The 27,831-nt window shown below is 42.3% G+C and overlaps 1 protein-coding gene across 10 annotated transcripts in view; it reads left to right on the top strand.

Annotated features, from left to right (window-relative positions):
• The window catches only part of MET (MET proto-oncogene, receptor tyrosine kinase), a 131,701-nt gene that overhangs the window by 6,970 nt on the left and 96,900 nt on the right, over nt 1–27,831 (top strand). For 5 of the 10 annotated variants that reach the window (XM_065556223.1, XM_005285753.5, XM_065556207.1 and 2 more), the window contains exon 2: nt 24,012–25,226. The exons of 3 other annotated variants lie outside the window; for them this stretch is intronic. In XM_065556223.1, the coding sequence (XP_065412295.1) occupies nt 24,027–25,226 (1,200 nt within the window). In that variant the 5' untranslated portion in view covers nt 24,012–24,026. Of the gene's footprint in view, nt 1–6,031; nt 6,128–24,011; nt 25,227–27,831 lie in introns of those variants that run through there. 2 more of the 10 variants (XM_065556205.1, XM_065556198.1) reach the window with 1 other exon arrangement.

The following is a 27,831-nucleotide window of genomic DNA, read 5'->3' as shown; positions in this document are numbered from 1 at the left end:
TTTGCCTTCTGAAAATTGATTTCCCCCCCAAAGCTTGACATGCTTACTGATTAAAAACCATGCACAGACTAAGGCAGGTTTCATTTGTTTGTGTTTGTATGCCATCCATGCAAGTTCTAACAGGTTTTGAAATGTACTGTAAGTCTGGTATACTCATAACCTACTGGAAAGGGTGAACTTACTTAGCCATTTTTGTTTTAAACTACAGGATGACACATCTTTAAATTCTATTGTGTCAAGAAAAACACCTTCTTACTGTGGAGAGATTTCCTGTTTGTGCGTGTTTGCTGGAACTAAACCTTCCCCTGTGTGTTGGCCAAATTTTTCTTCGTAATCCAAAATGGTAGTTACAAGCTATCCCATGAGCTTACTTTTTTGGACAGGATATAGTACTTATTTTTACAAAATAACTGTGCATTTGGAACTGATGACAAAGTATAGGGGCCAAATTATGCCCTTGGTTACACTCCCGAAACCTGACTGAGCTTATTAAGGTTGCACAGGTGTAAATCAAGACAGATGTAGGTGACTATCTTTTATTGATACAGTAACGCATTGTAAGTTTCTCATTTCCCACATGTAGCTTTTGACTGAAGACAAATACTAATGATCCATAGTATGTTCTTCCAATGTTCCACTGGGGCTATGGTTGCCAAATTGTAATTGTTCAAAATAATAAATAGCTGAAACCATAATTTTGGCTGTGACTAGAAAGTCACTTGAAAAAACATATAGAAACTTTTCACTTTTTTATATATATTATACTTATTTTATTTATTAAATATATTTTATGGGCATTTGGTTTCCTTCAAACAATGTTCATTTGAAACAACTCTCTGGGAGTGGGAGAACCAAGCCTGATGGGTTCTGTGCTCATTGTGCACCATGACTGTTTTAAACTAATGGTCACATTTCCCAAAGTGTGGGGTTCCTGAACCATACTGTGCATGGTTGAGTCAAGAGTAGAGCCCTGCAGCGGGGCTAGGATCCCACCCACTGCCATAATAGCGGGAGCAGGTAAAATGTACTTTGTTGCAGCAGGATTGGATGGGCAAAAAAAAACCCAGCTCTGGTAATTTGTGGGAAAACATTAAATCTCTTGTCAGTTTGTCATAAATAGAATTTTAGCAATGTAAAGCAAGTTTTCCTTTTTTTAAAAACAATAAAGGTTTTAATACTTAAATTTAAGCGAGGGATAGAAAGAGATTTGATGTCTGTTATAACAGGAGCCAAGATATTTTTTTATTCTTTTAATGGTAAAAATTATGTCTGAATTCCGTATACGAGGAATCTGTCTCTCTTGCGGGATCTAATGTTTTTGCAGGTGGGAATGGGATAACAATGCAGGAGCAGGTGGGAGTGGGTATTGCGGGGCAGGAGCAGGATTAAAAAAATAGTCCTGCACAGGGCGCTAGTCCAGAGTCGGTCTTGGTCTGCTTTCTCCTCACCACAATTCTCCCCTAATGACCCATTGACTCTGTTAGAGCAGAAAGGTTAAAACTTGACTCTTACTCATTGATTTTTGCTCACTCGGAAGTGGTTTGCAGGATTGGGTCCAACAGCTCTCATTCAGTGCTGAGAATTTTGGGTAACGCCTCCACCAACAAGCCCCATTGGCTCCAATAGCTTTTCTGGGTAAATAATTAGTTGTAATTTTTTCTACAAATAAATAAATAAATAAAGACATAATGTTGGGAAATATGTATTTGGGTAAAATACATATTTAGAGATATTTTAAACAATGTGCAGCAGCTGCTTCATATGTTTTGAGAGGTAATAAATAGGCTATCACCCTCTATTCTTTTATATCCTTCTTTAACACTTAGATGCCTCTAAGAAATCAGCCAATTTAATCCTGGCTGAGTTGAGCAGCAGATGGGGATAGCTGATACTTACTTTTAGCATTTGACCAGAGCAGTTGTCAAAATTTGGGGTCCTATGAGTTGTTTCTGTTAGGAGGGTATAAGAATGGCAATAGTGGCTCAGACCAATGGTCTGTGTAGTCCAATATCCTGTCTTCTGACAGTGGCCAGTGCCAGATGCTTCAGAGGGAATGAACAGAACAGGCAATCAGAGTGATCTATCCCCTGTTGTCCATTCCCAGCTTCTGGCAATCAAAGGCTAGGGATACCCAGAACAAGGAGTTGCATCCCTGACCATCTTGGCTAATAGATTTAGGAGAAATTATTGGAGTCAAGAATATACAAAGTTCTGTTTCCCTGGACACAGTAGGAATCAAACAGGATAGAGATCTTTGCTTGCAGTTCCAAAACTCTTTCAAACAACGCTCGTTTGCAAAAGCTCTCTCTAGGCTTTTTTTTCCCCTCATGGACACACTCCCAGGCTGTGTCATCTGTGGCTTTCTGCTTCTTCTCTTGGTCTGCTTCTGTGGTGGATTTTTTTGCTGCTTTCTCTCTTGCACACATATGTCCCGTTAGTAGAACAATACCCAGTAAACCCCCTCTGCCTCCATATGCCTTGCAGATATATGCCTGTTTTTTGGGTGGAGGCTGGTACTGTTTCAGCTAGCTGGTTCCATAAAAGAGCTGAATGGTATCTTACCACTACTTTAAATGAAAGAGAGTCGTTGCACCCACCAGTTTCAATAAGGTTTAATCCAACCCATAAAAATAATTTAAAAAATTGCAAATATATATTAACATTGGATGTATTTGAATGCATCCCTCTTCCCTCACCGCTCCCCCATATGTTAATTGTTTTAGGGCTAGACTGAAGCTTTGCACAGTGTGTGCAGCAGAACAAAGCTGTGCTGCCTTAGGAGGAGCCCCCGGGAGGAAGTCACAGTTTCTCCCTGGCTCCCACCCCTTTGCTCCTGTGAAGATGTCATTCGCTATAGCCCTTTACCAGCTGTATGTTCCTTCTCTTTTGGACCAGCTCAGTTCTGCTGACTAGTGCCTTGAGGAAGAGGGACCTACTTGAAGTGGGAAGTACAAGAGGAATAGTCCCTGCTCTTTTCCCCTCCCAGCCCAAACCCACAGTGCAGGGATCTGTAACATCACTACGGTGACTTACTTCTCCTTACTGCCCTAGGTGGCCATGTTAGGAGCCAGGCACAATCTGACCCTTAAGTTGTAACTTTTGTGGCACAGGAATCATGGGTGAAATCTGGCCCCATTGAAGTCAATGTGAGTCTTGCCATTGACTTTAATGGACTCTGGATTTCACCCCAACGCTTTGCATGTGTTTGTACAGTACATAGCACAATGGGGCTGCAATCTGCAATATAAATAGCAGAGCTGGATGCATTTTTTCATTTGAAATATTTCTCTGATGAGAAAAAAATTCTTCTTTTTATTGTTGTCAAAATGAAAGCTTCCATGGAAAAGGGCGGATTTCTCAAAAAAAAGTTAATAGAAACAAAACATTTTCTGCCCAGGTCTAATAAACAGTCAATAAGAACAACAACCTGTTACTGTTAGGCTGACTACCCATCCCAAATTGGGTGGAACAGGCCCAAAATGCAGGAATACTTGGAGATGAATCAGGATCAAAACTTTGATACTGCCCTTATTTTTATGGTGAAATTATGGAAAAGCCTAAATCTAAATATCCCCCTCTGAATCTGAAGTTTGTGGCTTGGCCTATTTGTAGATTTTACAATAAGTGTAATAAAATCCTGTGTTTGTAGAGGAACAAATTTTTGCACTCACACTGGTATAAATCTGGAGTAAAACCACAGACTTCAGTTTATTCCAAATTTATGCTGGTGTAGATGAGAGCAGAATTTACCCCATCTATTTAAGACTTGATATTTATCTGAAGCAGAACTAGAATCTCTTCTTTGAAAAACACAGTTACCACATATATTTTTATATAACTTGTACCCCCCACCTCCCAAAAAAATCAGTTTCTGTAAATCAGTTTAGAGAAAGTATGATAAATACCAGAAGGAGAGTTTAATTAAAGACAATGAAAGGTGACAGTACTTGAATATATGTCATAAGTTGATTAATTACCTCTCCAAAATGTTATTGAAAATGATAAATGAATTACTGGACTAGTATTCAGGCTTTCTGGCAAATTCTAAATGGATTTTAATTTTAAATACTACAAAATACTGTGATGCAAATCCCTTGTTTAAAATCTTTAGATTCTTTGCATTTTTTCCTAAAAATCAGAGCTCCATATCTTGTTGAAAAAAGTTGTTTGTATTAATGCTTCGTGTTTGGTGGCGCCATAGGTATCATCCTTCCAGATGTCCCCAAAACTGTAGTTTAAAACTAATACCATCGAACACTAATATTGTTTATGTACATTTAGTGCTTACAAAATTGGGCCCTGATCTTTTAATGAGCCCTTCACAGGCATCCTTGGGATACCCAGGAGTCTGTCTATCTAAAGCTCATTGCAACATTGTGGACTTTGAAATCCAATAGACCTCCTACTATCAAAGACTATAAGGCTAGGTTTTGCCTTGGACATGTGCTTAGCTCCTACTGAAGTCACTGGGACATGCCCGTGTGCATTTAAGGATAGAACTTGGCCCATAGTAACTGATTGTTCATAATGGTTATCTTGATTATTGGTTAACCCTTCTGATGAGAGTAAACTTGCCTATGTGTTCCGCCACTACCTTTGGGCAAATGCGCAAGAGTGTTGCATCAGAATAAATTTTGTCCTTGTTTGCATACACGCTGCTCCACATGCTCAGCTTATTGGTACACGGGCTACATCTGCCAAATTTAGGACCCCATCTACACCCAAACTCAGGTAAAACTCCCACCAACTTTAGTGGGAGTGTTGCATGTGTACTGAGAGCAGGCTAGAGCCCTCATTTACACCTTGACCCCATTTTTTCTAATTTCAGTATTTATAGGGTTGCCAGGCATCTGGTTGTCAACTGGAATGCCCAGTTGAAAAGGACCCTGGCGGCTCCAATCAGCACTGCTGACCAGGCCGTTAAAAGTCTGGTTGGTGGCGCAGCAGGGCAGGCAAGGTCCCATCCCTACCCAGCTCCACACAGCAATGGGAAGCGACTACATGTCCCTCCAGCTGGGGGGCAGCCAGGGGGCTCCGTGGGCTGCCCCCGCGCTGAGTGCCAGCTCTGCAGCTCCCATTGGCCAGGAACTGCAGCCTGAAACCCCTACCATGCCCCAACTCCCTGTCCCACCCTGAGCCCCCTCCCGCATCCAAACTCCCTCCTAGAGCCTGCACCCCTCCTGCATGCCGAACCCCTTGGCCCCAGCCCAGAGCCCCCTCCTGCACTCCAAGCCCCTCATCCCCAGCCCCACACCAGAGCCTGCACCCCCAGCTGGAGTCCTCACCCCCTCCTGCACCCCAATCCCCTGCCTCAGCCCGGAGTCCCCTCCTACACTCCGAACCCCTCAGCCCCACTCCCAAGCCCAGAGCCCCCTTCTGCAACCCAAGCCCCTACCCCAGCCTGGTAAAAATGAGCGATTGAGCAAGGGTGGGGGAGAGCAAGCGACAGAGGGAGGGGGATGGAGTGAGTGGGGCCCGGAGCCTTGGGGAAGGGTGTTTACCAAGCAGTTTTAAATCTGAATAAAAAATTTCCCTGTGACTATTTTGCCTGGTGTTACTGGCATTTGCCCTATAAATAATATGGGCCGGGGAACGTAGCACAGTGACATTTCTTGGAGCTATGTTATACTCTCCACTTCTGTGCGTGGAGGGTCTAATGATCAAGCAGTTCCTTGCCTGGGGAGGCCCAGCTCTGCAACATTGCTCCTCCCTTCTCCTGACCCCATCAAAGTCCCTCTTTGAGGTCTCCAACCAGGCTTCCCTTATGGAAAAATCCTATAGAAATTAATATTAAATTAGAACATTTCTATAGGTTTTATGAGTGATCCTTATAGAGTTTAATAGTGAATTATATTTTTGCTATAGAATTCTATAGATTGAAAACAAAACAACCCTCCCCCCCACCCCCCGCACACACACACTGTACTATGGTTAACACTTTCTATTCAATTCCATGGAACCTGATGGGTTTCACGTTTCTCAAACTCTATAGGATACTCCATAAGGGTCAGGATCCTGTGTTCAGGGAGGTGGCAAATTGCTGGATATGTGTCAGGGTGAGGAGAAGGAAGATCATAGAAGCAGCACCGTCCCCGCCCCCCCAATCAATCCCTTGGAACTTTTATGGGTAAGTTAATGCAGCCCCTGCTGGCAGTAACTTACTGGGTTTTCCTAGGGTTACCATACGTCTGGATTTTCCCAGACATGTCTGGCTTTTTAGTCCTCAAAACCCCATCCAGGAGGAATTTCCAAAAAGCTGAACATGTTCGGGAAAATAGGGAGGCATGGTAAGGGGACCGCCTCCTCCCCGGGCTCCAACTTTCCCAGCTCCCGCCGCTCTCCACCGCGCGCCGGGGCTGAAGCAACTTCCCCAGCGCAGTAGCAGCTGAAGCCCGGGGAGGAGGCGGCGGCTGAGCGCTCGGATGCCACCCGCCGCCTCTGTGCCCCCGCAGATCAAGGAAGTTGTTAGTTTTGCTGCAGCCACTCGCACTCAGGCAAAAGGCGCTTGGGGGACCCCGAGTGCGAGTGGAGTGGCTGCAGCAAAACTAACAACTCCCCTGATCTGCAGGGACACAGAGGCGGTGGGCGGCATCTGAGCGTGCAGCCGCCTCCTCCCCAGGCTCCAACTTTCCCGGCTCCCACCGCTCTCCACTGCGGCGGGGGCCGAAGCAACTTCTCCAGCGCAGCAGCAGCCGGAGCCTGGGGGGTGGGAGGGAGGAGGGGGAATGCGGGGTGCTCAGGGGAGGAGGCGGAGTTGGGGCGGGGACTTTGGGGAAGAGGCGGAGTTGGGGCGGGGAAGGGGTGGAGTTGGGGCATGGCTGGGGCCCTGTGGAGTGTCCTCTTTTTTCAGTATTGAAATATGGTAACCCTAGTTCCCTCCATTCTGTAGAACACTAAGTAGGAGGAGGTTTTGTAGGAGTCACACTGAGAGGAATCTGGAAAGATGGAAATCAGCATGGAGGTGTATGACCCTCACACTGATCTCCATAGATCACATGTGTATCCAAATTCTTCAAAGGTTCTGCTGCTTTGTGGGGCTGAACTCCCTGTTTCTTCTGCAGGGTGGGAAAGTGATAACATAGTGCTGGGTCATTATCTGTCTGAAAGACTACTAATTCCTTGTGAATCTCTGTCATTTTAGTTTTTTCTGAGGACGTGTTTAGAAGATTAATCACATGATTTTGTTTCATAAACCTTAAGCTGTCATGATAAAATCTGCTTGTGAGTAGTTCAGTGTCATGTTTGCTGCTTCCAGAGAAAATAACTCTTTTATTTATTTTTTTTAACTGAGGATTTTTTTGCTCTCAAAAAATTTATTTTTCGGAAAGTAACACCACAGTACTTTCAAACTAAATATGAGTTGGGCCAAACTGCCTTCAGATAAGCACATACAACTTCCATTGGCTTTGGTGGGAGTTCTTCCGGCTTATCTGAGAGCAATGTTTGGCTTGAAGTTCCTTCTGGCTACAGCAGAAGCTAATACAACAAGTGAATTGTTTCTACAGTACAAAACCTCTTTCAGGAAACAACACTGAACAGTAAGAGAGAGCTGAAGATTAAGAGACCTGTTTCCCTACTACTTCTTGGTGAATCTTTAGCATTTTTCAAATTCAATTCTGAACATAAGTTATTGACTGAGAAATGCATATGTATTGTTAATGGGGCTAAAAGCCAATCAGTCAAGTCTCTGACAAGTCAGTGTATTTATAGGTAAGGCTACGTTTTAGTCAAGTATTTTTAGTAAAAGGCATGGACAGGTCACAGGCAGTAAACAAAAATTCACGGCCTGTGACCAGTCCATGACTTTTACTGTATACCTCTGACTAAAACTTGGGGCTTGGGTGCTGGGACGGGGGGCGTGGCCTGGGGGCATCGTGGGTGCTGGCAGGGGTGTGGCCCAGGGGGACGCTGCAGGTGCTTGGGACTGGGGGGAGTCACAGCCCGGGGGGTGCCACGGGTGCTCAGAGAGGGAGTCGCAGCCTGGGGGGCGCTGCAGGTATTGGGGGGGTTGAATTGATGGGGCTGGGGCAGGCTCCCTACCTGGCTCCTGGGAAGCAGCGACTCCAACTCCTAGCTCCACGTGCTGCCTCCACTCTGCCCCAAACCCCGGTTCTGGAGCTCCCATTGGCTGGGAACCACGGCCAGTGGTAGCTGTGGGGGTGGTGCCTGCGGGCAGAAGCAGCACGTGGAGCTAGGACCTGAGAGAGGGGAGTTGCTGTTGCCCTTCCAGGGAGCCTCCCCCTCCCCCAGGTAAGCACCGCCCCGCCCCCCAGCCCTGACCCCCCTCACGCCCAAACTCCTGCTGCTGAGGGGGGGAGGGCCCCGAGAGTGCCCCAGCAGTAGCTGGTGTGCCAGGCCTGGATGGCTGCCTGAGCTGCTCAAGCGACCCCTGGGCCAGGCGCCCTGGCCGCTGCAGAAGTCACAGAGGTCACGGAAAGTCATGGAATCCGTGACCTCTGTGACAAACCCAGAACCTTATTTATAGGGAATTCAAAGATATTTGAAAAAACAATGCCCATGTGCATTAATTAATGCTACTGGGAAATAATATGTTTTTTCACTCATTCATTAGAGAATAATTAATTTCTTCATTAAACAATATGTAAGATTTTTAAAGATTTATTGTTTTACTCCCTATCATTCTTTTGATTTATGTCCTGCACATCTCATTGTTTGTCATGTATCAAGTGTTGCTCATTTTAAATGATGAAATATTGAGATTTTGTTATCTTAAAAGTTCTTCTGTCTCTTAGGATGTTTAAGGGCCCAATTCTCCAGTCCTTACTCAGCTAAACTCTTACTGGAATCAATGAGAATGTTGTCTGAGTAAGGGCTGCAGGACTGGGCCTTTAGTTACTTGGAAAAGGTGGCACATTCACAATAGAGGGATATCACTTGCCCAGACAGGCATGTTGTTTACTCACTTCCAAACCCAGGCTTTCCTACAAATATCCAGGTGCGTAGTAACTTAGACCTGCCACTCCCCCATCCCTGGCAGCTGTATCCTGTGCAAGTTAAAAGCCCAATTCTGAACCCTTATTCTAGTGAGTAATTATGAGTCACACAAGCAGTCCAACTTGGGATAAATGTCTGATTCACAGAAGTGCAGGCAAGAAACTTCAGCTTGACTTCCTGACCCAGTTACATGATCTGGGTCAGGGATCCAAAAGTCAGTACTCTTGGTACATCACAGGGTTCACTGACTGATGCCAGGGGCTGCTATTAAAGCACTGAATTCAGTGGTGTTACTTATTTGAGCAAGCATTACTCACTGGAGTAAACATTGCAGGATCAAGTCCTAAGTAACACACATATACCAAATAAGCATCTGCTAGTTTTACCCGTCACTTTATTTTGCTTTCAAGTTAGCAGGTCAAGTTAAAGACTAAGGGCTGGTCTACCCTGAAAACTTACATCAGCATAGGGGTGTGAAAAATCCACCCCCCTGAAAGAAGTAGTTGTGCCGAACTAACCTTTGGTGCAGACAGTAGAATTCTTCTGTCGACCAAGCTACAGGCTCTCAGGGAGGTGGATTAACTACAGAGATGGGAGAACCCATCCCATCACTGGAGTGAGTGTCTACACTGAAGCACTACAACGGTGCAGCTGCAACACCGCAGCTATGCTGCTGTAGCGTTTTAAGTGTAGACGTAACTTAAGGGGGAGCTTTGTCTCTAACTTGTCTTGCCCTACTCATGTGAAAAATACAAACTGCCTTGGCTTCATTAGGATTTTGCTTTCAAGTTAGTTAAACCTTTTTTTTTTTTCTTTTCTAGTGAAGGTGCAACCTTATTTTATGAAAGCTGAGATTCTGGAGCACAAGTTAGCAATCTGGGATAGGTGCTGTTATGCGGTAGTGTCAGACACCGGCCGATTTCAAGCCCTTATTTGGGACTTACCCGTACTTTTTGTAATCTATTTATATACTTGCAAAATCATGCAGATCCCTGAGGTTTGTAGGATTCTGTCAATCAATAACCACCAGCATGTCTGTGGCAGGATTTAACATGTGTTAGTTCATTGTTAGTTTATTGCTCCCAAATAGAGAACAGACTCCATAATTAATGAATTTATGTAAAATATCTTCCTCATGAAGACTAACAGCAACTGAAACACATCACACACCTATATAGGTGCAATCCAAGCCCAATATAAGATAGGCCTTGGCCGCCTGAGAGAAAACCTCTTGTTCTGCCCCAGCAACTGAGAAGCAGTCTCTGTGCTGAAAGTAGAGTGCTTTTGGTGGAAAGCCCTCAACTCTGGAATGTTTAGTTCAGCAGGGCCAGAGTTTATTAGCCCTTCAGCTAACTCTGCTGGGCCTGCCTGTTCCTTGTGGGAATGGGTAAAATCAAGGCCTTGATGTTGAAGTTTTTAAATTGATTGTACATGCAATATTTTTTTATAGAAACTATGCTTAAGGCTAATCTCTGCCATCAGATCCAAGGCTACTCTCCAGTTTTTACTTGTAAGTAGTATAATACTTAGCACATTATATTTTCAAAGCATTTTGCAAACATGAACTTACTTATCCTCATGTCACCCTTGTGTGAAAGATAAATGATCTGAAATCTGGAAGCAGCCTCTTTGCTTATCTTACAAACTCCGGGAATCCTGCTTTTCAGCTCCAAAAGGGTCTCCAAACCAGGCATGTTTTGGCTTAAAGAGGAGTCTGAACAAGTCTGAAATTAAGTGAAAATCATTTTACAAATGACCCTTAGGACTACTGGTTGTGCATTTTAGCCTTCTCAGATATCTGGCCAATGAAACTATCTGGCTTCAAGTCTCTCTTCACAGCTCAAGCAGTATCAGGAGCACATATTTTGTTTGCTTCAGTTTTACTACTTAATAGACATCTATCCCAAGTGCTCGGCACTCAGATAGGAGCTTTAAACTGATCCAAAATGGAGGGAGAAGCATAAACAAAATGACAGCAGATCCCATCCAACACAAAGACAGACACTTAGCATGAAAATAAACCCACCCCTGCACTCTGACCACTCAGCATCCCAAAACTCGGCACCAAACAAATGGGCTTTTCAGATGATCTTAGAGCGACCAGATGTCCCGATTTTATAGGGACAGTCCCGATATTTGGGGCTATTTCTTATATAGGCACCTACTATCCCCCACCCCCGTCCCAATTTTTCACACTTGCAATCTGGTCACCCTAGCAGGTCCTGAAGTCAGCAGATTGGGGGGCTTTCAGAATAAAAGTGGGAATGAATTCTATAGATGATGGACCCTCGAGAGAAAACCCTGCCAACAAGAACCAAGTTAGTTCCAGCTCAGCCATCTCCGCTGATTGTAACAGTGTTGCACAGAAAAGAGCTGGCCCCTCAGATAGGCTAGTCCCAGGCAATTTAGGGATGTTTAAGTCATCACCAATACTGTAAACTCTTTCAAAACAGATCAGTAAGCACTGGTGTCATGCTCACAGCGTGCTATTTTGCTTAAAAAATGGGTCAACAGTAGCTCAGCTTCTAAACTGAGTTAAGGTGTGTGACCCTGTCTAGAGTACATTGTAATAAGCTAATCTTGTTGTGAGAAAGGGAAGGTTAGCATTCAAAAGAGAAGGTCACAAGCACTGAGCCTAAACACAGGTGGAAAAAAACATTGCACCTATTTGATTATCCAAAAGCTACTGGAATCTACCCGGACAACTCAAATTATTAATTTTGGTAACATATGATGGATATACACCACCAACCAATGGTGCGAAGAAGAAGGTAGTTCTGTTTTTATGAAAGATTTAGCAATTTCAGCATTTGGCTTTGTTCTGAATCAAAACAAACACTGAAAATTTTAGTTTTATGAAGGAAAATTCTGGGGGGTGGAGGAGAAATCATGTTGGGGCAATCAAAAGGTTTTGTTTCAACAAAATAGTTTTTTATTTCAACTTTATTTTGTAAAGTACTAAATTTAAAAATATTCAAAACAAAAAGTTGTATCCAAATGAAAAATTGAAATATTTAATTTTAAAAAATGTCAAAATCGGATGCTTCACCATTGTAAGAACTCTTTTTCATGGTTTTCTTCCAAAAATAAAAATCTGCAAAATCAATTTCACAAATCATTTTTATTTCAATGGAACCACATACTCTGACAGAATATGGTCCATTAGCATTTCTCCAGCCAGCTCTAGATATCTGAGAAGGCTAAAATGCACAACCAGTAGTCCTAAGAGTCATTTGTAAAATGATTTTCACTTAATTTCAGATTTGTTCAGACTTACTTTTTAGGCCAAAACATGCCTGGTTTTGGAGACCTTTTGGAGCTGGAGAGCAAGATTCCTGGAGTTTGTAAGATAAGCAAAGAGGCTGCTTCTCCATTTCCTCTGGTTGCTTCCCCCAGCCCACCATTATCACCTTAGTCTTTAAGGCTCAACCTGCTTAATCAACTCAGTCTTATCTATGCACCAATCTCAGCTAGACCAGTGCTTCTCAAAGTCGGGCCATTGCTTGTTCAGGGAAAGCCCCTGGCAGTCCGGGCCGGTTTGTTTACCTGCTGCGTCCACAGGTTCGGCTGATCGCGGCTCCCACTGGCCGCGGTTCGCCGCTCCAGGCCAATGGGGGCTGCAGGAAGTGGCGCGGGCCAAGGGATGTGCTGGCCGCCCTTCCTGCACCCCCATTGGCCTGGAGCGGTGAACCGCGGCCAGTGGGAGCTGCGATTGGCCGAACCTGTGGACGCGGCAGGTAAACAAACCGGCCCGGACCGCCAGGGGCTTTCCCTGAACAAGCGGCGGCCCGACTTTGAGAAGCACTGACCTAGACAGTGATGGCAGTCAATCATCGTGTCTGGGCTAAATGAGATGTTATATAAAGGAGGGTGGCAGCAGCCAACTGAAAATACCTGACTCTGTGGGCTTGTCTCCACTTAGCATGGATTGACGCTGCGGCGATCGATCCACCGGGGGTCGATTTAGCGGGTCTAGTGAAGACCCCTCTCCCATCAACTCCGGTACTGTACCGGAATGGAAAGCATAAGGTAAGTAGATGGGAGACTTTCTCCCATGGACCCAGCATGGTGTAGACACTACAATAAGTTGACCTAAGGTAGGTTGACTCCAGCTATATTATTCACATAGCTGGAGTTGCGTAACTTAGGTCGACTTTTCCCCATAGTGTAGACCTGCCCTGGTTCTCCTCACTAACTCTCCTCATAGACATATTGAAGAAGATGGGTGAGGACACAGACCATAGACAGCCCTTAGGTCAAAAAACGCAATTGACCAATACTACTATGGACTCTCAGGGCTTGTCTACACTTATTGGGGGATCGATGCATGGCAGTCGATACATTGGTGGTTGATTTAGCGGGTCTTAGACCTGCTAAATTGACCACAGATCACTCTCCCATCGACTCCTGTACTACACTGGATTGAGAAGAGTAGGGGGAGTCAACGGGAGAGCGTCTCCCATCGACATCGCATGGTGTGGACCCCACGATAAGTAGATCTAAATACATCGACTTGAGTTTTGCTATTCATGTAACTCAAATTGCGTAACTTAGAGCAACTTTTCCCTGTATTGTAGACAAGGCCTCAGAGAAAATGATTAAACCATTTGGCTATTCTGAGCATTTGTGCTGCATCTTAGAGGACTTCAGGGCTGTGATATTATTATAATTAGATGGCATCAAACAGGCATGTAGACAAGTAGCAACTTAATATATGTTATGTACATAGATTTGATCCTTTATGTTGGCTTCATGTTCAGATAATATTCTATCTGTGAGCAATAAACATTGATGTGCAGGACATTGTTTAGGAATTAATAACTGGCTAGGAAGAGTTATTGGCTCTGGTACAGTTAAAATCATTAACTGATGACTAAACCCCAGGAAATGCCCTGCACCAGGATCATTCATAATTGCTGTTGTAACATTTTGACCATCTCTGTACTTTCCCTGGGTTACTTATTATTTGCCTTTTTCCCTTTCATTTTATGACCCATTCCTTTCTCTTTATTATTCCAGTATGTAAAACTGTTAGCTTTACTACAAGTATGGAAAGGTGTACAAAACCTGCTTTAGTTCAGTGCAAGAACTAGGCATATGGCAAGAACACAAATGGAGAAGTAATACATGAGGGTAGTCAAATGGGTGGAAATAAAACTCTGCTTATAGCCAGGCTTGCCTACTTGGATCTTCATGAATGCAAGGATTGCATACCAAAGAAGTTAGGCTGCCCCTGTTCTGTGCAGACCACTACAACATGTTTGCACTTATGCAAGCAGATCTTCAAAAGGACCGAATTTGTCAGGAACATTGAAGTATCAGAAAACTGTTTCCCAACAGGGTGGCTTTTTTTACTTATACCAAAAGTGCTGTTAAAGGACCCACATCTTTACTTGAGATTGTGTGCCTTGATCAGATATAGGAGTGTTTACCTATGATGAAATTTAGTGTTCTGGAATATGCAGGGCTCATTTATAGAAGACACTACATAGTCGCATATTTTATCCCTAGTGCCTTCTATCCATGAATCTCAAAATGCTTTACAAACAATGTATCTTTAGAATCATAGAAATATAGAGACCTTAAGAGGTCTTCTAGTCCATCCCCACTCTCTACAGAGGAAGGATTAAGTATATACAGACCATCTCTGACAGATGTTTGTCTAACCTGTTCTTAAAAACCTTCGGTGATGGGGCTTGTACAACCTACTGTAAGGGGTTGGGGCATAGGCAGTCTGGCCTAGTGATCACTGCTGGGCTAGTGTCAGAGTCAAGGATGGCCACGAGGTGTTAGTCAATGAGCAGTGATCAGAATAATTGCTAGAGCTGGGATCAGTAGGCAAGAGTCAGGGTCAGAGTCAAGCCAGGGTTGAAGACTGGAGATTAGGAGTAGTTACCAAACTGAAGTGAGTAGACGAGAGTCAGGGTCAGAGACTGGAGACGAGGAGGGAACGCAAGGTCTAGAACTACAGCAAGTCAGAAGCCTGCATGGTTGCCCAGACAACTTCTTGGGCACTCCCCAAGGTTAAATAAAAGTGTGGGCCAATCAGAAGGCCACAGGGTGCTGTTGCTCTGGCCTCTTGTGGCAGTACTTCCTGTAGCTACATCATTCCTTGAAGGTGACTGCATAGCCTCATGGTGGTGGTGTGGGAACCTCAGCTATCCTATGCTTCACAGACATGGGTTCTAATCCTGTGTCTCCTTATATCTACTTAGCTATCCTGCTCTAATGCTTAACTTTCCTTATAGTTTTTCCTCATATCTAACCTTAATTTCCCTTGCTGCAAACTCATATGATTACTTCTTGTCCTACGCTTGGTGGACATGGAGAACTATTGATCACTGTCCTCTTTGTGACAAGCTTTTACATATTTGAAGACTGTTATCATGTCCTGACTCAGCCTTCTCTTTTCTAGACTAAACATTCCCAATGCTTTCAATCTTTCCTCGTAGGTCACATTTTCTAAACCTGTTATCTTGTTGCTCTCCTCTGGACTCTCTCCAGATTGTTCACATCTTTTTTTCAAGTGTGGTGTAACACCCCTGTGAGGTAGGCTAGACAGGTATTGTCATCTTTATTTTATAGACACAGGAAAAAGAAACACACAGAGGTGAAGTGACGTGCCTAAGTTCATGCAATAAATCAGTGGAAGAACTGGGAACCTAAAGCTCTTGACACCCCCTCCTGGGCCTTAGCCACACGACCTTCCTTGCTCTGTATTCTGAACAATAACAGATCCAATACTAAGCATGACCTCACCCCCTCACAGAGCTCCTATTGCAGTTTTCAGGATGTAGGGCCCAATTTGCAACCCTTTAATTGAATGACACTGACCTATGTGTGTTCTCACTGAATTATTTTCTACAGCGGCAGGTCTTGAGCCTGTGGTAGAATTGGATTAATTTCAGTGCTCCCGGTGGTGAAGAGCTACAAGAGCACCATGGATTTTCTCATAATTCAAAATGATCTGGACAAACTGGAGAAATGGTCTGAAGTAAATAGGAAGAAATTCAATAAGGACAAATGCAAAGTACTCCACTTAGGAAGGAACAATCAGTTGCACACATACAACATGGGAAATGACTGCCTAGGAAGGAGTACTGTGGAAAGGAATCTGGGGTTCATAGTGGACCACAAGCTAAATAAGGGCCAGCAGTGTAACGCTGTTGCAAAAAAAGCAAACATCATTCTGGGATGTTTTAGCAGGAGTGTTGTAAACAAGACACGAGAAGTAATTCTTCCACTCTACTCCGTGCTGATTAGGCCTCATCTGGAGTATTGTGTCCAGTTCTGGGCGCCACATTTCAGGAAGGATGTGGACAAATTGCAGAGAGTCCAAAGAGCAACAAAAATGATTAAAGGTCTAGAAAATGACCTACGAGGGAAGATTGAAAAAATTGGTGTTGTTTAGTCTAGAGAAGAGAAGACTGAGAGGGGACATAACAGTTTTCAAGTACATAAAAGGTTGTTACAAGGAGGAGGGAGAAGAATTGTTTTTCTTAACCTCTGAGGATAGGACAAGAAGCAATGGGCTTAAATTGCAGCAAGGGAGGTTTAGGTTGGACATTAGGAAAAACTTCTTAACTGTCAGGGTGGTTAAGCATTGGAATAAATTACCTAGGGAGGTTGTGGAGTCTCCATCATTGGAGATTTTTAAGAGCAGGTTAGACAAACACTTGTCAGGAATGGTCTAGATCAGTGTTTCCCAAACTTGGGACGCCGCTTGTGTAGGGAAATCCCCTGGCAGGCCAGCCCAGTTTGTTTACCTGCTGCGTCCGCAGGTCCGGCCGATCGTGGCTCCCACTGGCCACAGTTCGCTGCTCCAGGCCAATGGGAGCTGCCGGAAGCGACACGGGCCGAGGGACATACAGGATGCCGCTTCCGGCAGCTCTCATTGGCCTGGAGCAGCGAACCGTGGCCAGTGGGAGCCACGATCGGCTAGACCTGCAGACGCAGCAAGTAAACAAACCGGCCCAGCTCGCCAGGGGCTTTCCCTACACAAGTGGCATCCCAAGTTTGGGAAACACTGGTCTAGATAATACTTAGTCCTGCCATGAGTGCAGGGGACTGGACTAGACGACCTCTTGACCAGTTCTATAATTCTATGATAATGAACCTCAGCAAATACTGACTAGTATATTCCAAATGAATGCTGTTCAAAGTCTATTTTCTATTTTCCTGCTGTCGTCAACTAATAACACCTTTAAAAAGAAAAGCCATGTCCTTGTACCTCTGGATGTGGAAAACACTACTGTATTGACAAGTCCCAGTCCATCTGAAAATGTTAGCAGTATCACAGATTAACAATATGGACTATCCATTCTTGTGTGTTTGTCTTGTTTTTCAATTATTCTTTCAATACTTTCAGCATCTTTCTGATCTTTTCTCATTATGGGTTTGGCTCTGCAACCCTTACACTGAGTAGCACTTCCTCACACGAGTAGTCCCAGTGAATCTCAACAAACGCTGAATTCCAAATTAGCCCTTTTTGAACAATGTAACACTATCAATCTGCTCCATTCATTTGGAATGTACCAGTCAGCTCTGTCATTATGAGAGCACCTGTACTGCCATTGTAGTCCGTCACTAGCAGAAGCAATTAAAAACAAAAATTGTGCCACAGACTCAAAACCTGCCTTGTCCTTAGGATGTTAAGCACTACAGGAGGTTTCAAAAGAAATGCCGGAATTTGTATTCCACTGCAGTATGCTTACAGTAAATTAATATTAAACAAGTAAAAGAATATATTTTTCTCCCTAGCAAAGGATAAATTGATTGTCTTGTGTTCTAGTATATGTTAAAAATAAACCTGGCAAAACAATGAACACTCTTTTTACTGTAAACCACTGTAAATTACAAAAATATATTGGACTGTGCATATTAATTAATATATTTTATGCACTGAGTTTATAAATTTGTCTGATTTCTACTCTACTAGATTTTCATGTTAGAATGAATACAGTAAAGATCTTTCAGATCAGCCCAACAGGCTAATGAATTCATCTCTTGGAAAGCCATTGCGCATATTGTCAGTATTGTTCAGATTAGCATTTCATTTTTAACATAAATCAGGACACTGATTGATTTCCTATACTTTTATTTCAGTGTATATAATAAATGTGGTTATCAAATGTTCTGGACACTTGCACATCAATTATATAAGCAATAGTTGGGCCAAGGTTCAGCAAACGAAACCTTCCCAAATTTTTGCAATGAAACCCTTCCTATGAGCAGGGAGAAACTAGTTAATGGTTTTCTAATGGCTCAAAAGTAAACACATTTACAGATACCTTGACCCCAGTTTTGCTTGCTGCTGATCAGTTAGTTATGAAAAAAATCACAAGCAAATTATGAAACTGAAGCGAATTCCATGCCAGTCTCAGTATAGACAGCAGTGGCAGAATACATCTTAATGTTATTGCCTTTACTTGAGTCTAAACTTGCTTCATAAATGAAGAAAGATTTATTTGACAAGAGTGGGATCTCACTAATTTGCACTAATTACTCAGACACATTGAAAACTTTCATTTTGAAAATTGGCAAGTAAGGAGTGAAGTCCAAAACTGCCTCCCATTAAAGTCAACGGAGAGTTGGATCAGGCCATAATGTTTTATTCAAGCAGTTTGGGCTGGGAACTGTGTAGATATGCAGTTGGAAAGAGGAAAGCATCCTCCTCCTTCCCCACGTTCATGGAGAAGTTCCACAGCCATTCCACGGAGGCTGTTTCAGCCTAATGACTGAAGTAAACCTGCACTTCTCTAAGGTACTCCCCCCGAGAGAGAGAGAGACAGAGACACACACAGAGGAGGACTGGATGATTCATTTAGCATGCCCATCCTCCAGCCTGGGCCTTACCTCCGCCCATCCCACCTTTGCTCCATCACCCCATTTATTCTGCCATGTATGGAGCTTGCGCACACACGAACCTGCCCTACCCAGCTCCCACCTTACCACAGATCCAGTTCCATTGCTAACTGATGCCCCACAGTTGGAGTAGACGGGGGCTGTATTTGCCCTCAGAGTGAGTCCACATTGAAAAAATATGTCATGTTAGAAAGCAGCTTACCACAACCACCTAACACATTTCTTAATACGACTGTCTGTGATTATCCACATCGGGCATGTCCTCACTGTACTTTTGTACCTCAAATTAATTGGCAATCAATTAACTCAAGGTACTGAAGTTAGCGAAGATGAGCCTACTAAGAGCTAAGTAATGTTTAACATTCCGCTTAATCATTTCTCTGCCATTGCAGAGGCCTTGAACCCTAGTGCACCTGGGTCCCTTCTATTCTCTGCCTGTGCTACGGAATCATCTAATCTCCTGTGGGTTTGTTGTCCTTTGGTCAAATTTTGGTTGTTCAGATTGGTGTGCAGGTGCTGGGTGGTGTTGGAGGCCTTTGATGTGCAGGGAGTTGGACTGAAAGATCTGATGGCTGTAAATTCTATGACTCTATGTCTCTAGTTTATTTGCCAAGTGCAATTTTGATTTGATTAGATTTGCCATGCTCTCTATTAACTGCTCTGCACTGTATTTTGTAGAAATCATGGTGTCCTAGTAATGTGAGACGCAACTAATAAGATCTAAAATCTCATAATTAACAACTGTAGTGCTCTGCTATTAAAACTTAGCTAAAAATGGGAAGAAGCCATCATTTTTGTGTGCTAATCATAGGGTTTGCAGATTAGTGAAGTGTGAATTACCACAGCTCTGCTATATCCCACTGGAAAGGACCTATTTTAGGAACGTGTTTTCTAGTGTAAACTTGCCATTAACAACATAAGAATGGCCATATTGGGTCAGACCAATGGTTCATCTAGCCTAGTATCTCGACAGTGACCAGGAAGAGTTGCTTCAGAGGGAATGAACAGAACAGGGCAATTTTTCAGAGATCAATCCCTTGTCATCCTGTCCCAACTTCCGGGCATTACTATGTTTGTATATGACACAAACAGGCCCCTATCATTTCTTGTCAGGTAATAAAGCAAGGAAAATTGAGATGTGCCAAATAACATACAAAAGCCAGGATTTGTAGGTTAAACAGTATCATTCTCTCTGGGGTTTTATGAAGTGCATTGTGATCAAACTAAAAAGGAAGAAAAATTGTTAACATTAATACCATAAGACCAAGCACAGCTATGGCATTTGGCTTCCTCACATGTTGCAAACTTGGCATTACCTAGCAACTAGTGCTGATCTGGAATATCACTGCAATAAACGCAACATCCTCATGACCATCAAGAAAAGGTATTGCACTTGTATTCTTACAAATGATGACACAGTGTGAATGAGGCTTGTCAATGGAAAAAAGCTATCAAGTTCCCAGTGATGGATGTTAGTCACTAGCACACAAACTCCAAGTACCAAATATGTATGGGAAGCATCAACCACAGCACTTACACTGCTAGCATCACGGGCTGACCAAAACCCAATTTCTCATGGGTAATATGAGCTAGTGTCTGCTGAGGGATGGAAAAATGGGGGCATTGTGACAGAACCTTTGAAAATATCCACTCACAAAAGACAGAATCCATCCACAGAATTAGCTTAATAGGAAGCACCACAGGTCAAAATAACTTAAGACTCATCTAGACAGATGACACAGATGGGGATAAACTGATCAAAGGGAGGTCACTAAAACACAACATAGAAACTAACAGATTAGGGTTTTTACCGTAGTAACAGGAAGGTATTAACTAATACCTTGACCTGCACCAAGAAGAGAAAATGTAGCAAGTCCATAGCCTGGGTATTCTGGCACTGATTCAGCAAAGCACCTAAGCATGTGCTTAAAGTCCCACTGAAATCAAGTTAAAGTTTTAAGCACGTGTTTAAGTGCTTTGTTGAATTGGGGTGCTCACACTTCTCAAGAGATGAGCTGCTGCATTTTTTACTAGCTGATGCTTTCGAGTACTTTTCAAGGGTATCGCCAAGTAAAGCATTTTGCAGCCTTGAGGTTATAACAAGATGGCTCACTGTGCTGAAGTCTGCAAAAGAGGAATAGTGACTGTCTCTGGGCCAAACATTAGGAGAAAAGAGGCATTGTGTGCCATCAGTGTCTCCTTGAGATCCAAAAGCAGCAATGGAGATGATATAACCCCAAATTTGAAATGCCAGTTATCACATTTGCATCAGCATCATTCCTATCTCATCAAGGTTGAGCCTACAGCAGTTTGCTTCTGCTTCCCACTCTTAGACACGGTGAAGCAGGAAATCCATAGTGGATGGATTTGTGGGGAGCCATCTCCTTTTGCAACTGTATACATGTATTGACCTTGAGGGTTGTATAGCTGGAACTCAGCAGGAGTCGGCATCTGAGACTTCTTGGCACATGTCACAAATACAAAGGAAGACAAGTGTAAACATGATGGAAGGGCTCAAACTGCAAAGCCTGGATGAAGTTTGGTTCTCATGTGGTGGTCATATTTTCCTTCCTTGATCATGGAGTTGAGTGTGGTACATATTATTAGTGCCCCCTGTTGCACTGCATGGAATTAAGGGAGCTGTTTAGCTCTGCACCTTGGATCTGATTCTGTAAATCAACTTCAGTGGGAATTTGTCTGTTCCAGACTGCAGGGTCAAGCCTGGGACTTGAACTCCAGCAAGGAGATTAGTTAGTACCTGTGATTAGCAGCTCTTCAAGACCACAAGGCACCTGGGGAGCTGGGCAAAACTTTTTCCAGGGTAGGACCAGTTCCTGCCAGGAGCTACATAATTGCTAGTAGCAGCTAGTACTGTCACACCTAGGGGGAAGTGGTGACAGTGACCCAGCTGGGACTTTCCCTTTATCTCTGGGACCTGAACACCAGTGTGGCATGGGAAAAGAATAGTCCACCATGTCTTTATAGCTTCTGGGTCCCAGTGTCATTAAAAGCTGGTATTTTGCTCTTTTGGTCTTGAACACCCAGGACAACCTCTGCAGGAGTTCCCTGCACCTCTCAGATATCTGAGGGACCAGGAGGGTGGGTTTGGGTAAGGGAACTGCGTTCTGTAGGGGGATTTTAGGGGATGGGGCAGGGAGAAGGTTTTGTGTGTATTTGCTATACGCTCATCTTGTTCCAATGTATTAGACATCAAGTAACCTTGTGACTTTATTTTTGTAACTTTCATCTATCCACCCTTCAATTTCTCAACCTATTGTTTTCAGCTCTCAATTCTTGTGTCATGTTCAATATTAGAAGTTAAGCTCGTTAGGGCAAGGAACGTGTCTGCCTATATGTTCTGCCAGGAGCCAGCACTCTGTAGATACTACAGCTAAATATTAAATCAAATTATCACTATTTTATAATGATAATATCCCTGCTCTTTTCCCCCCCAAATCAAATTCTTTTTCTTCTCAATATTCTGCTACTGTATTGCTAATTAATAGCAGAAAATGCCAGTTGCTTAAAAAATAATACTCTCATTACTCACTACCACAAGTGGATTGTCTTTCCTAGCAGTTTTTCAGAGACTGTTGCTGATAATCTTTGATTTTTTTCTCCATTCTTGATCATGATTCTTGACAGACCGTTGAGAGGTTTTTGGACAAGGGACAATTCTCTTGTTTGCAAACACTAAGTATATAGACTAATGATGTAAGCCACAGAAAGAATGCAATATACATTGAAATAAAGTAAGAATACAGCAGAATTATTTGTGTTGTTTAAACCAGTCTAATGAAAATATAAAAGTTATATATTTGTTATATAAAATTTTCGGTGACTTGTAAAATTCTGTCATTTTAGCCAACATTTTGCTTTTTTTAAAAAAAAAAATCAGTACAGAACTCCTGATTATTATATTTTGTATTTTCAAGTGTGTATTTAGGTCCCTAGAGACTGTGTCATTGTGAGCATTTGTCTATCAAAAACAATTGTTTAACTATAGCCAAATTATAAGCAATTTTTTCCATAAAATCTTCTAAACAGCATGTAATCATATTTCTTTTAGAAAGTATAATTGTTTTCTCCATAAGGAAGCCAAATTGAGCTTAGCAATTGTGGCAAGATATTAAGAGAACAATGTCTGGTATAATGTAGACTCTTGACCAAAATACACGCCAACCACAATTCATGTACTTGGTCAAATGAGAGGGTTTTAAATATCACACCAGTCATGGGCTTTTGATTTTTAAAGCCACATCAAATAAATGGGGAAAATAAGTAAGAAAGAAATGTGCTACGTTTGTTGATTTCATCACTTCATGGCTCTAATTCATTTGATATCTCTTTGTTTACAACACAGTGCTTTGCCTGTATCTTCTGAAGGTTCTCCCAAGTGACTTATTGCTGTGGTACAGGGCCTAAAATTAAACTTGCACATGTCAAGAACCACAAAATACATAAAATGTTTTAAGGATATATTATAATGCCTTGTCTACATGAGAGAAAATGACCATTCCAAGAATTGGAACTGGTTGAATTCTTTTCAGACAAAACATTTTTTGCCTTTTATGGAATCTGCAGGGGAAAACAGAATGGTTTTCTGGTAGTGAAAAATTTAATTAACCATTTCAATAATGATTTTGAAAAACGTTGTGAAACACTGAGCAAAGAACAAAATGAGTCCACTTAAATGCAAACATCAACATTTTTTGTAAGTTTTTTTTTGACCAGCTGTACTAAAAACCACTCCCACCCCTAGATGTTGCAGAACATCTCTCTTCCACACAAAGTTCTCCAGCCATTTTATATGTGTTTCAACTACTGCTCTGATGAGAATTGCTTTCAGAATATTTAAGGACTGGGTTGATCTAAGCCATTTCAGTCTAAACTGTTTTAGCATCAATGTGGAATTAGAATAGCTGATATTATCATATACTACCCCACAATGCACCAGTGGTCTTTCAGAATCCACTGCTGCTGGGAAGTGGGCTGGGAGCTTTGAGATAGGTACCCATTAGACGTAATGGCAACAGTTTAAAACAGGACACAGGGCAAAACTGCAACTTGTTCTCAAGCTGGGTTAGAATGGCTAATATACATACAACATAGAAGCAGATCTTTGATAATAGATAAACTGAAGCTTTACTATATGAAATATAAACACTATTTATTTAAATATATTTTGACAGGTTAAATCTCTAACAATGAAGACTGTTGCTGCGTTTACTTCTGGGATTATTGTATTCCTGTTTTCTTTGGTGCACAGGACCAGTGGACAATGTAAAGAAGCAGCTATAAAGTCAGAGATGAATGTGAGCATCAATTATCATCTTCCTCATTTTATCACAGAAACACCAATACAGAATATAGTTTTATATAAGCATCATATCTATATCGGAGCAGTCAACAAGATCTATGTCTTAAATGAAAATCTCCAGAACATTTCTGTGTACAAGACTGGACCCGTGCTGGAGAATCCTGATTGTGAACCATGTGAAGATTGCAAAGAGAGAGCCAATTTATCCAATAGTGTTTGGAAGGATAATGTCAACATGGCTCTGCTCCTAGAAACGTACTATGATGATCAGCTCATCAGCTGTGGTAGTGTAACTCGAGGTGTGTGTCAACGTCACATCATTCACCCGGACAACCCTGCAGACATAGAAAGTGAAGTGCACTGCATGTACTCAAAGCAGAGGGATGGCGAGTCAGACAACTGCCCTGACTGTGTTGTAAGCACTTTAGGAACCAAAGTTTTGGTGACCGAAAAGGACAGATTTGTAAACTTTTTTGTTGGGAATACTGTGAAGTCTTCATTTCAACCACAGCATGCACTACATTCAGTGTCGGTTAGAAGGTTAAAAGAAACCCAGGATGGTTTTGAGTTTCTCACAGATCATTCTTATATGGACATTCTCCCACAGTTCAGGGACTCTTATCCCATTAAGTACGTCCATGCCTTTGAAAATGACCACTTTGTCTACTTCCTAACAGTCCAGCGTGAATCTCTTGACTCCCAGGCTTTTCACACAAGAATCATCCGTTTCTGCTCTTTTGATTCCGAGTTGCGCTCTTACATGGAGATGCCTCTTGAGTGCATTTTTACTGAAAAGCGGAGAAAGAGGTCAATTCGAAATGAGATATTTAATATTCTGCAGGCTGCGTATGTCAGTAAGCCAGGTGCAGTTCTGGCCCATGAAATGGGGCTTAGCGTGAACGATGACATTCTGTATGGTGTCTTTGCACAAAGCAAGCCAGACTCTTCAGAACCAACAAACAGATCGGCTGTCTGTGCAGTCTCTGTCCGAACAATCAATGAATTCTTCAACAAGATTGTAGACAAGCAAAACATGAAATGTCTTCAGCACTTTTATGGGAAAGATAGCAAATACTGTTTGAAAAGGGTAAGTGAAAATTACTTTGTCACATATAAATTTGGTACTGGATTCTGCCACCCGTTACTCACATTGACTACTCCATTACTGTGTGATTGTCCCATTGATTGCACTAGTGAGATGCAAGTCTTTGCTGGCTGAGGCCCCTAATCATTTACAGGTTATTTGAGTTGTCCATTTAAATAAGAAATGATTAGCACTAGTTCCGGTCAGCTTTGCCAATGATTCATCTTTGCAAGAAGCAATTACTGTAAATCGACCTCAGGAGTCAACGAGGGGCTTAAGGAGATAAAATAAAATATTAAAGGGCCTGAAAAAAATCTTTTAAAAACAACTAATTTGTTTTGTGTTCTTTTGTTTCTAAGGATCTATTAGACCATAGATGGAACAATGAGGGAATTAGATTTCCTGCTGTCATTAAAAGGGGTTCACTAATATCAGTCCCCTTGTGCATTGAGTCCCCTAAAACTAAAACTCACAGAGAATGTTAACGGTGAAATAAAGGCTTTTTTTAAAGAAAAAAATCTGTTTCATAATATAAATCATTAAGGGCCAGATTGTGGTACCCTTACTCATGTTTCATACACAAGCAGTCCCACTGAAGTCAGTTTAGTTAATTCAGTCAATGGGATTTCTTGTGGAGTGGGGTGCTATTTACTGTGAAAAAAGCTATCTGAATCTCAACCTACCCGAATGCAGTCCCAGTCCTGCAGTGAGAACTAAAAAAATGTACTCTTGTCTCTGCACATTTCTCTGCAAAGAATTGGGTCCTAAAAAAGTAACCTAGAAGCTCACTTTTTCTGAGTGCAATGTAGGGTTTATTAGATAAATGGGAATCTGGGTTTTTTGTGGTAAATATTGTCTACCAAAAGATGCAACCTGTATTCAGATAATGAAGGGTTCCATATCTTTACATCTGTGCTTTCACAAATCTGCTACATATTGAGGGTTTCCCCGATGGTGCTGGTGGCATCCCAAGCAATTAGAACAACAAAGAGGAAACAAAAGAAAAACCGCTCCTACCTCTCTATTAAGTGGTCTGTGGTGATGTCAGTGGAAATATGGAATTCTGTATTCAGGACTGGACAAGAAGGACTTTTCAAACAAAATATTTAAAATGTAAACATATTTGTAACACATTCTGTTAAGGACCTGAGACCTTACAGGCTTTGTGCTGTCCCTCCCGGATGGCAATGGATGTTAGGCGTTCAGCACCAGGATGGGGCGAACATCACACTGGGCGAATCTATCACTGCACAGATCCACTGGCATGTCCCTTGTGACAGAGGCATGCTCCACCGTGTAGAGTGGCATAGCCATTGGGCTAGAACAGTGGTTCACAAACTGGGGTTCATGAACCCCTGGGGGTTCGTGAAATGTTACATGGGGTTCTCGGGAAAAAATTCCCTAATGGTGGACAGAGCTGTCCCTGCAGACCCCGGTCAGCCCGGGGCCAACAGCCTGGAGCCCCTGAACTTTAAAGAGCTAAGCAGATCAAAGCAAGCATATCTATCACACTGAGAAGATTTAAATTTCAAGACTCCTTATAAGAAATGGAAAGGGAGGTGGATATTTTTTGCTGTTTTTAAAATTAAATAGGCAGCTAGTATTGTTTTTAAAATTATTCTGAAGAACAAGTTTAAGCTTTGTTGTAATGTGCGTTGTTTGCCTGGACTGCTCAAGACCTGAATGCTTGTGTAGGAGGAACTCTTTGAGTTGGCTTCTTAAATACCTTCATGCTGTTTCACATCTGATACTCCTTGTTGAAACATAGGAGCCTTGTCTTATAACAGGCTTATTCAAAGTGATACAAGCAACAAAAGTGAGATCTTGGAAGAGTGTTGCCATTTTCATAATGTAATAAAAATACTGTAATGATAAATAATAATTAATAAATGTGTAATAAGCATGTCATAAAAACAAATTTTATATTTCCAAGATCACTGCTTTTATAATTTATACTCAGGTAAAGAAGAAAATCCCTGGAAATATTCATTTATAGGAGGGGGTTCGCGAGACTTGACATTTTAGTGAAAGGGGTTCACAGGTTGTTAAAGTTGGGGAAACACTGGGCTAGAATAATCTCTAAATAGGCTCCATTATGATTCTGCAGCCTTCAGTGGAGGATTCCTTGCTAGAGATTCCCAGAGCTGAGCTGAGATACTGCTGGCACTGTGAACATGTCACACTCTATATTTTACTCTTTTTCTTTCTAATTTTCAGGAAAATAAATACAGTTTAGAAAATTCTTAATATAGTAGCTTCTGTTATCTTTTTCTGGTGCCTTATCCTCGTCTTTTCTTCGTTTTTCATTTTGTGTTTCACTCTGAGTATCCATTTTTATTCTCTGAAAATAGTTTTCTTCCTTATTCTCAGATTATTTATTTGTGTGTGTGTGTGGGGGGGGGGGAGTTTAAGATCATTTTGTCCTTTAACTTATCTCATTCTCCTGTTACCCAGCCAAATCTCTTTTATAAGATGGTCTTTTCACTGCAAAGTGTCCCTTTAATATATTGATGGAATAATCTGTGAGTTTTCACACACTAAGAATTTTTTTCCTGCTTCAAGATGCTTTCTAGGCTCTTCCACTGTTTTGCATATCTGAGCTAAATGT

The sequence above is a fragment of the Chrysemys picta genome, chromosome 1 (genome assembly GCF_011386835.1).
Source record: "Chrysemys picta bellii isolate R12L10 chromosome 1, ASM1138683v2, whole genome shotgun sequence".
NCBI classification, from domain to species: Eukaryota; Metazoa; Chordata; order Testudines; family Emydidae; genus Chrysemys; species Chrysemys picta.
Note: the sequence above shows the minus strand (reverse complement) of the source record. Positions and strands in the feature narration are given on the sequence as shown.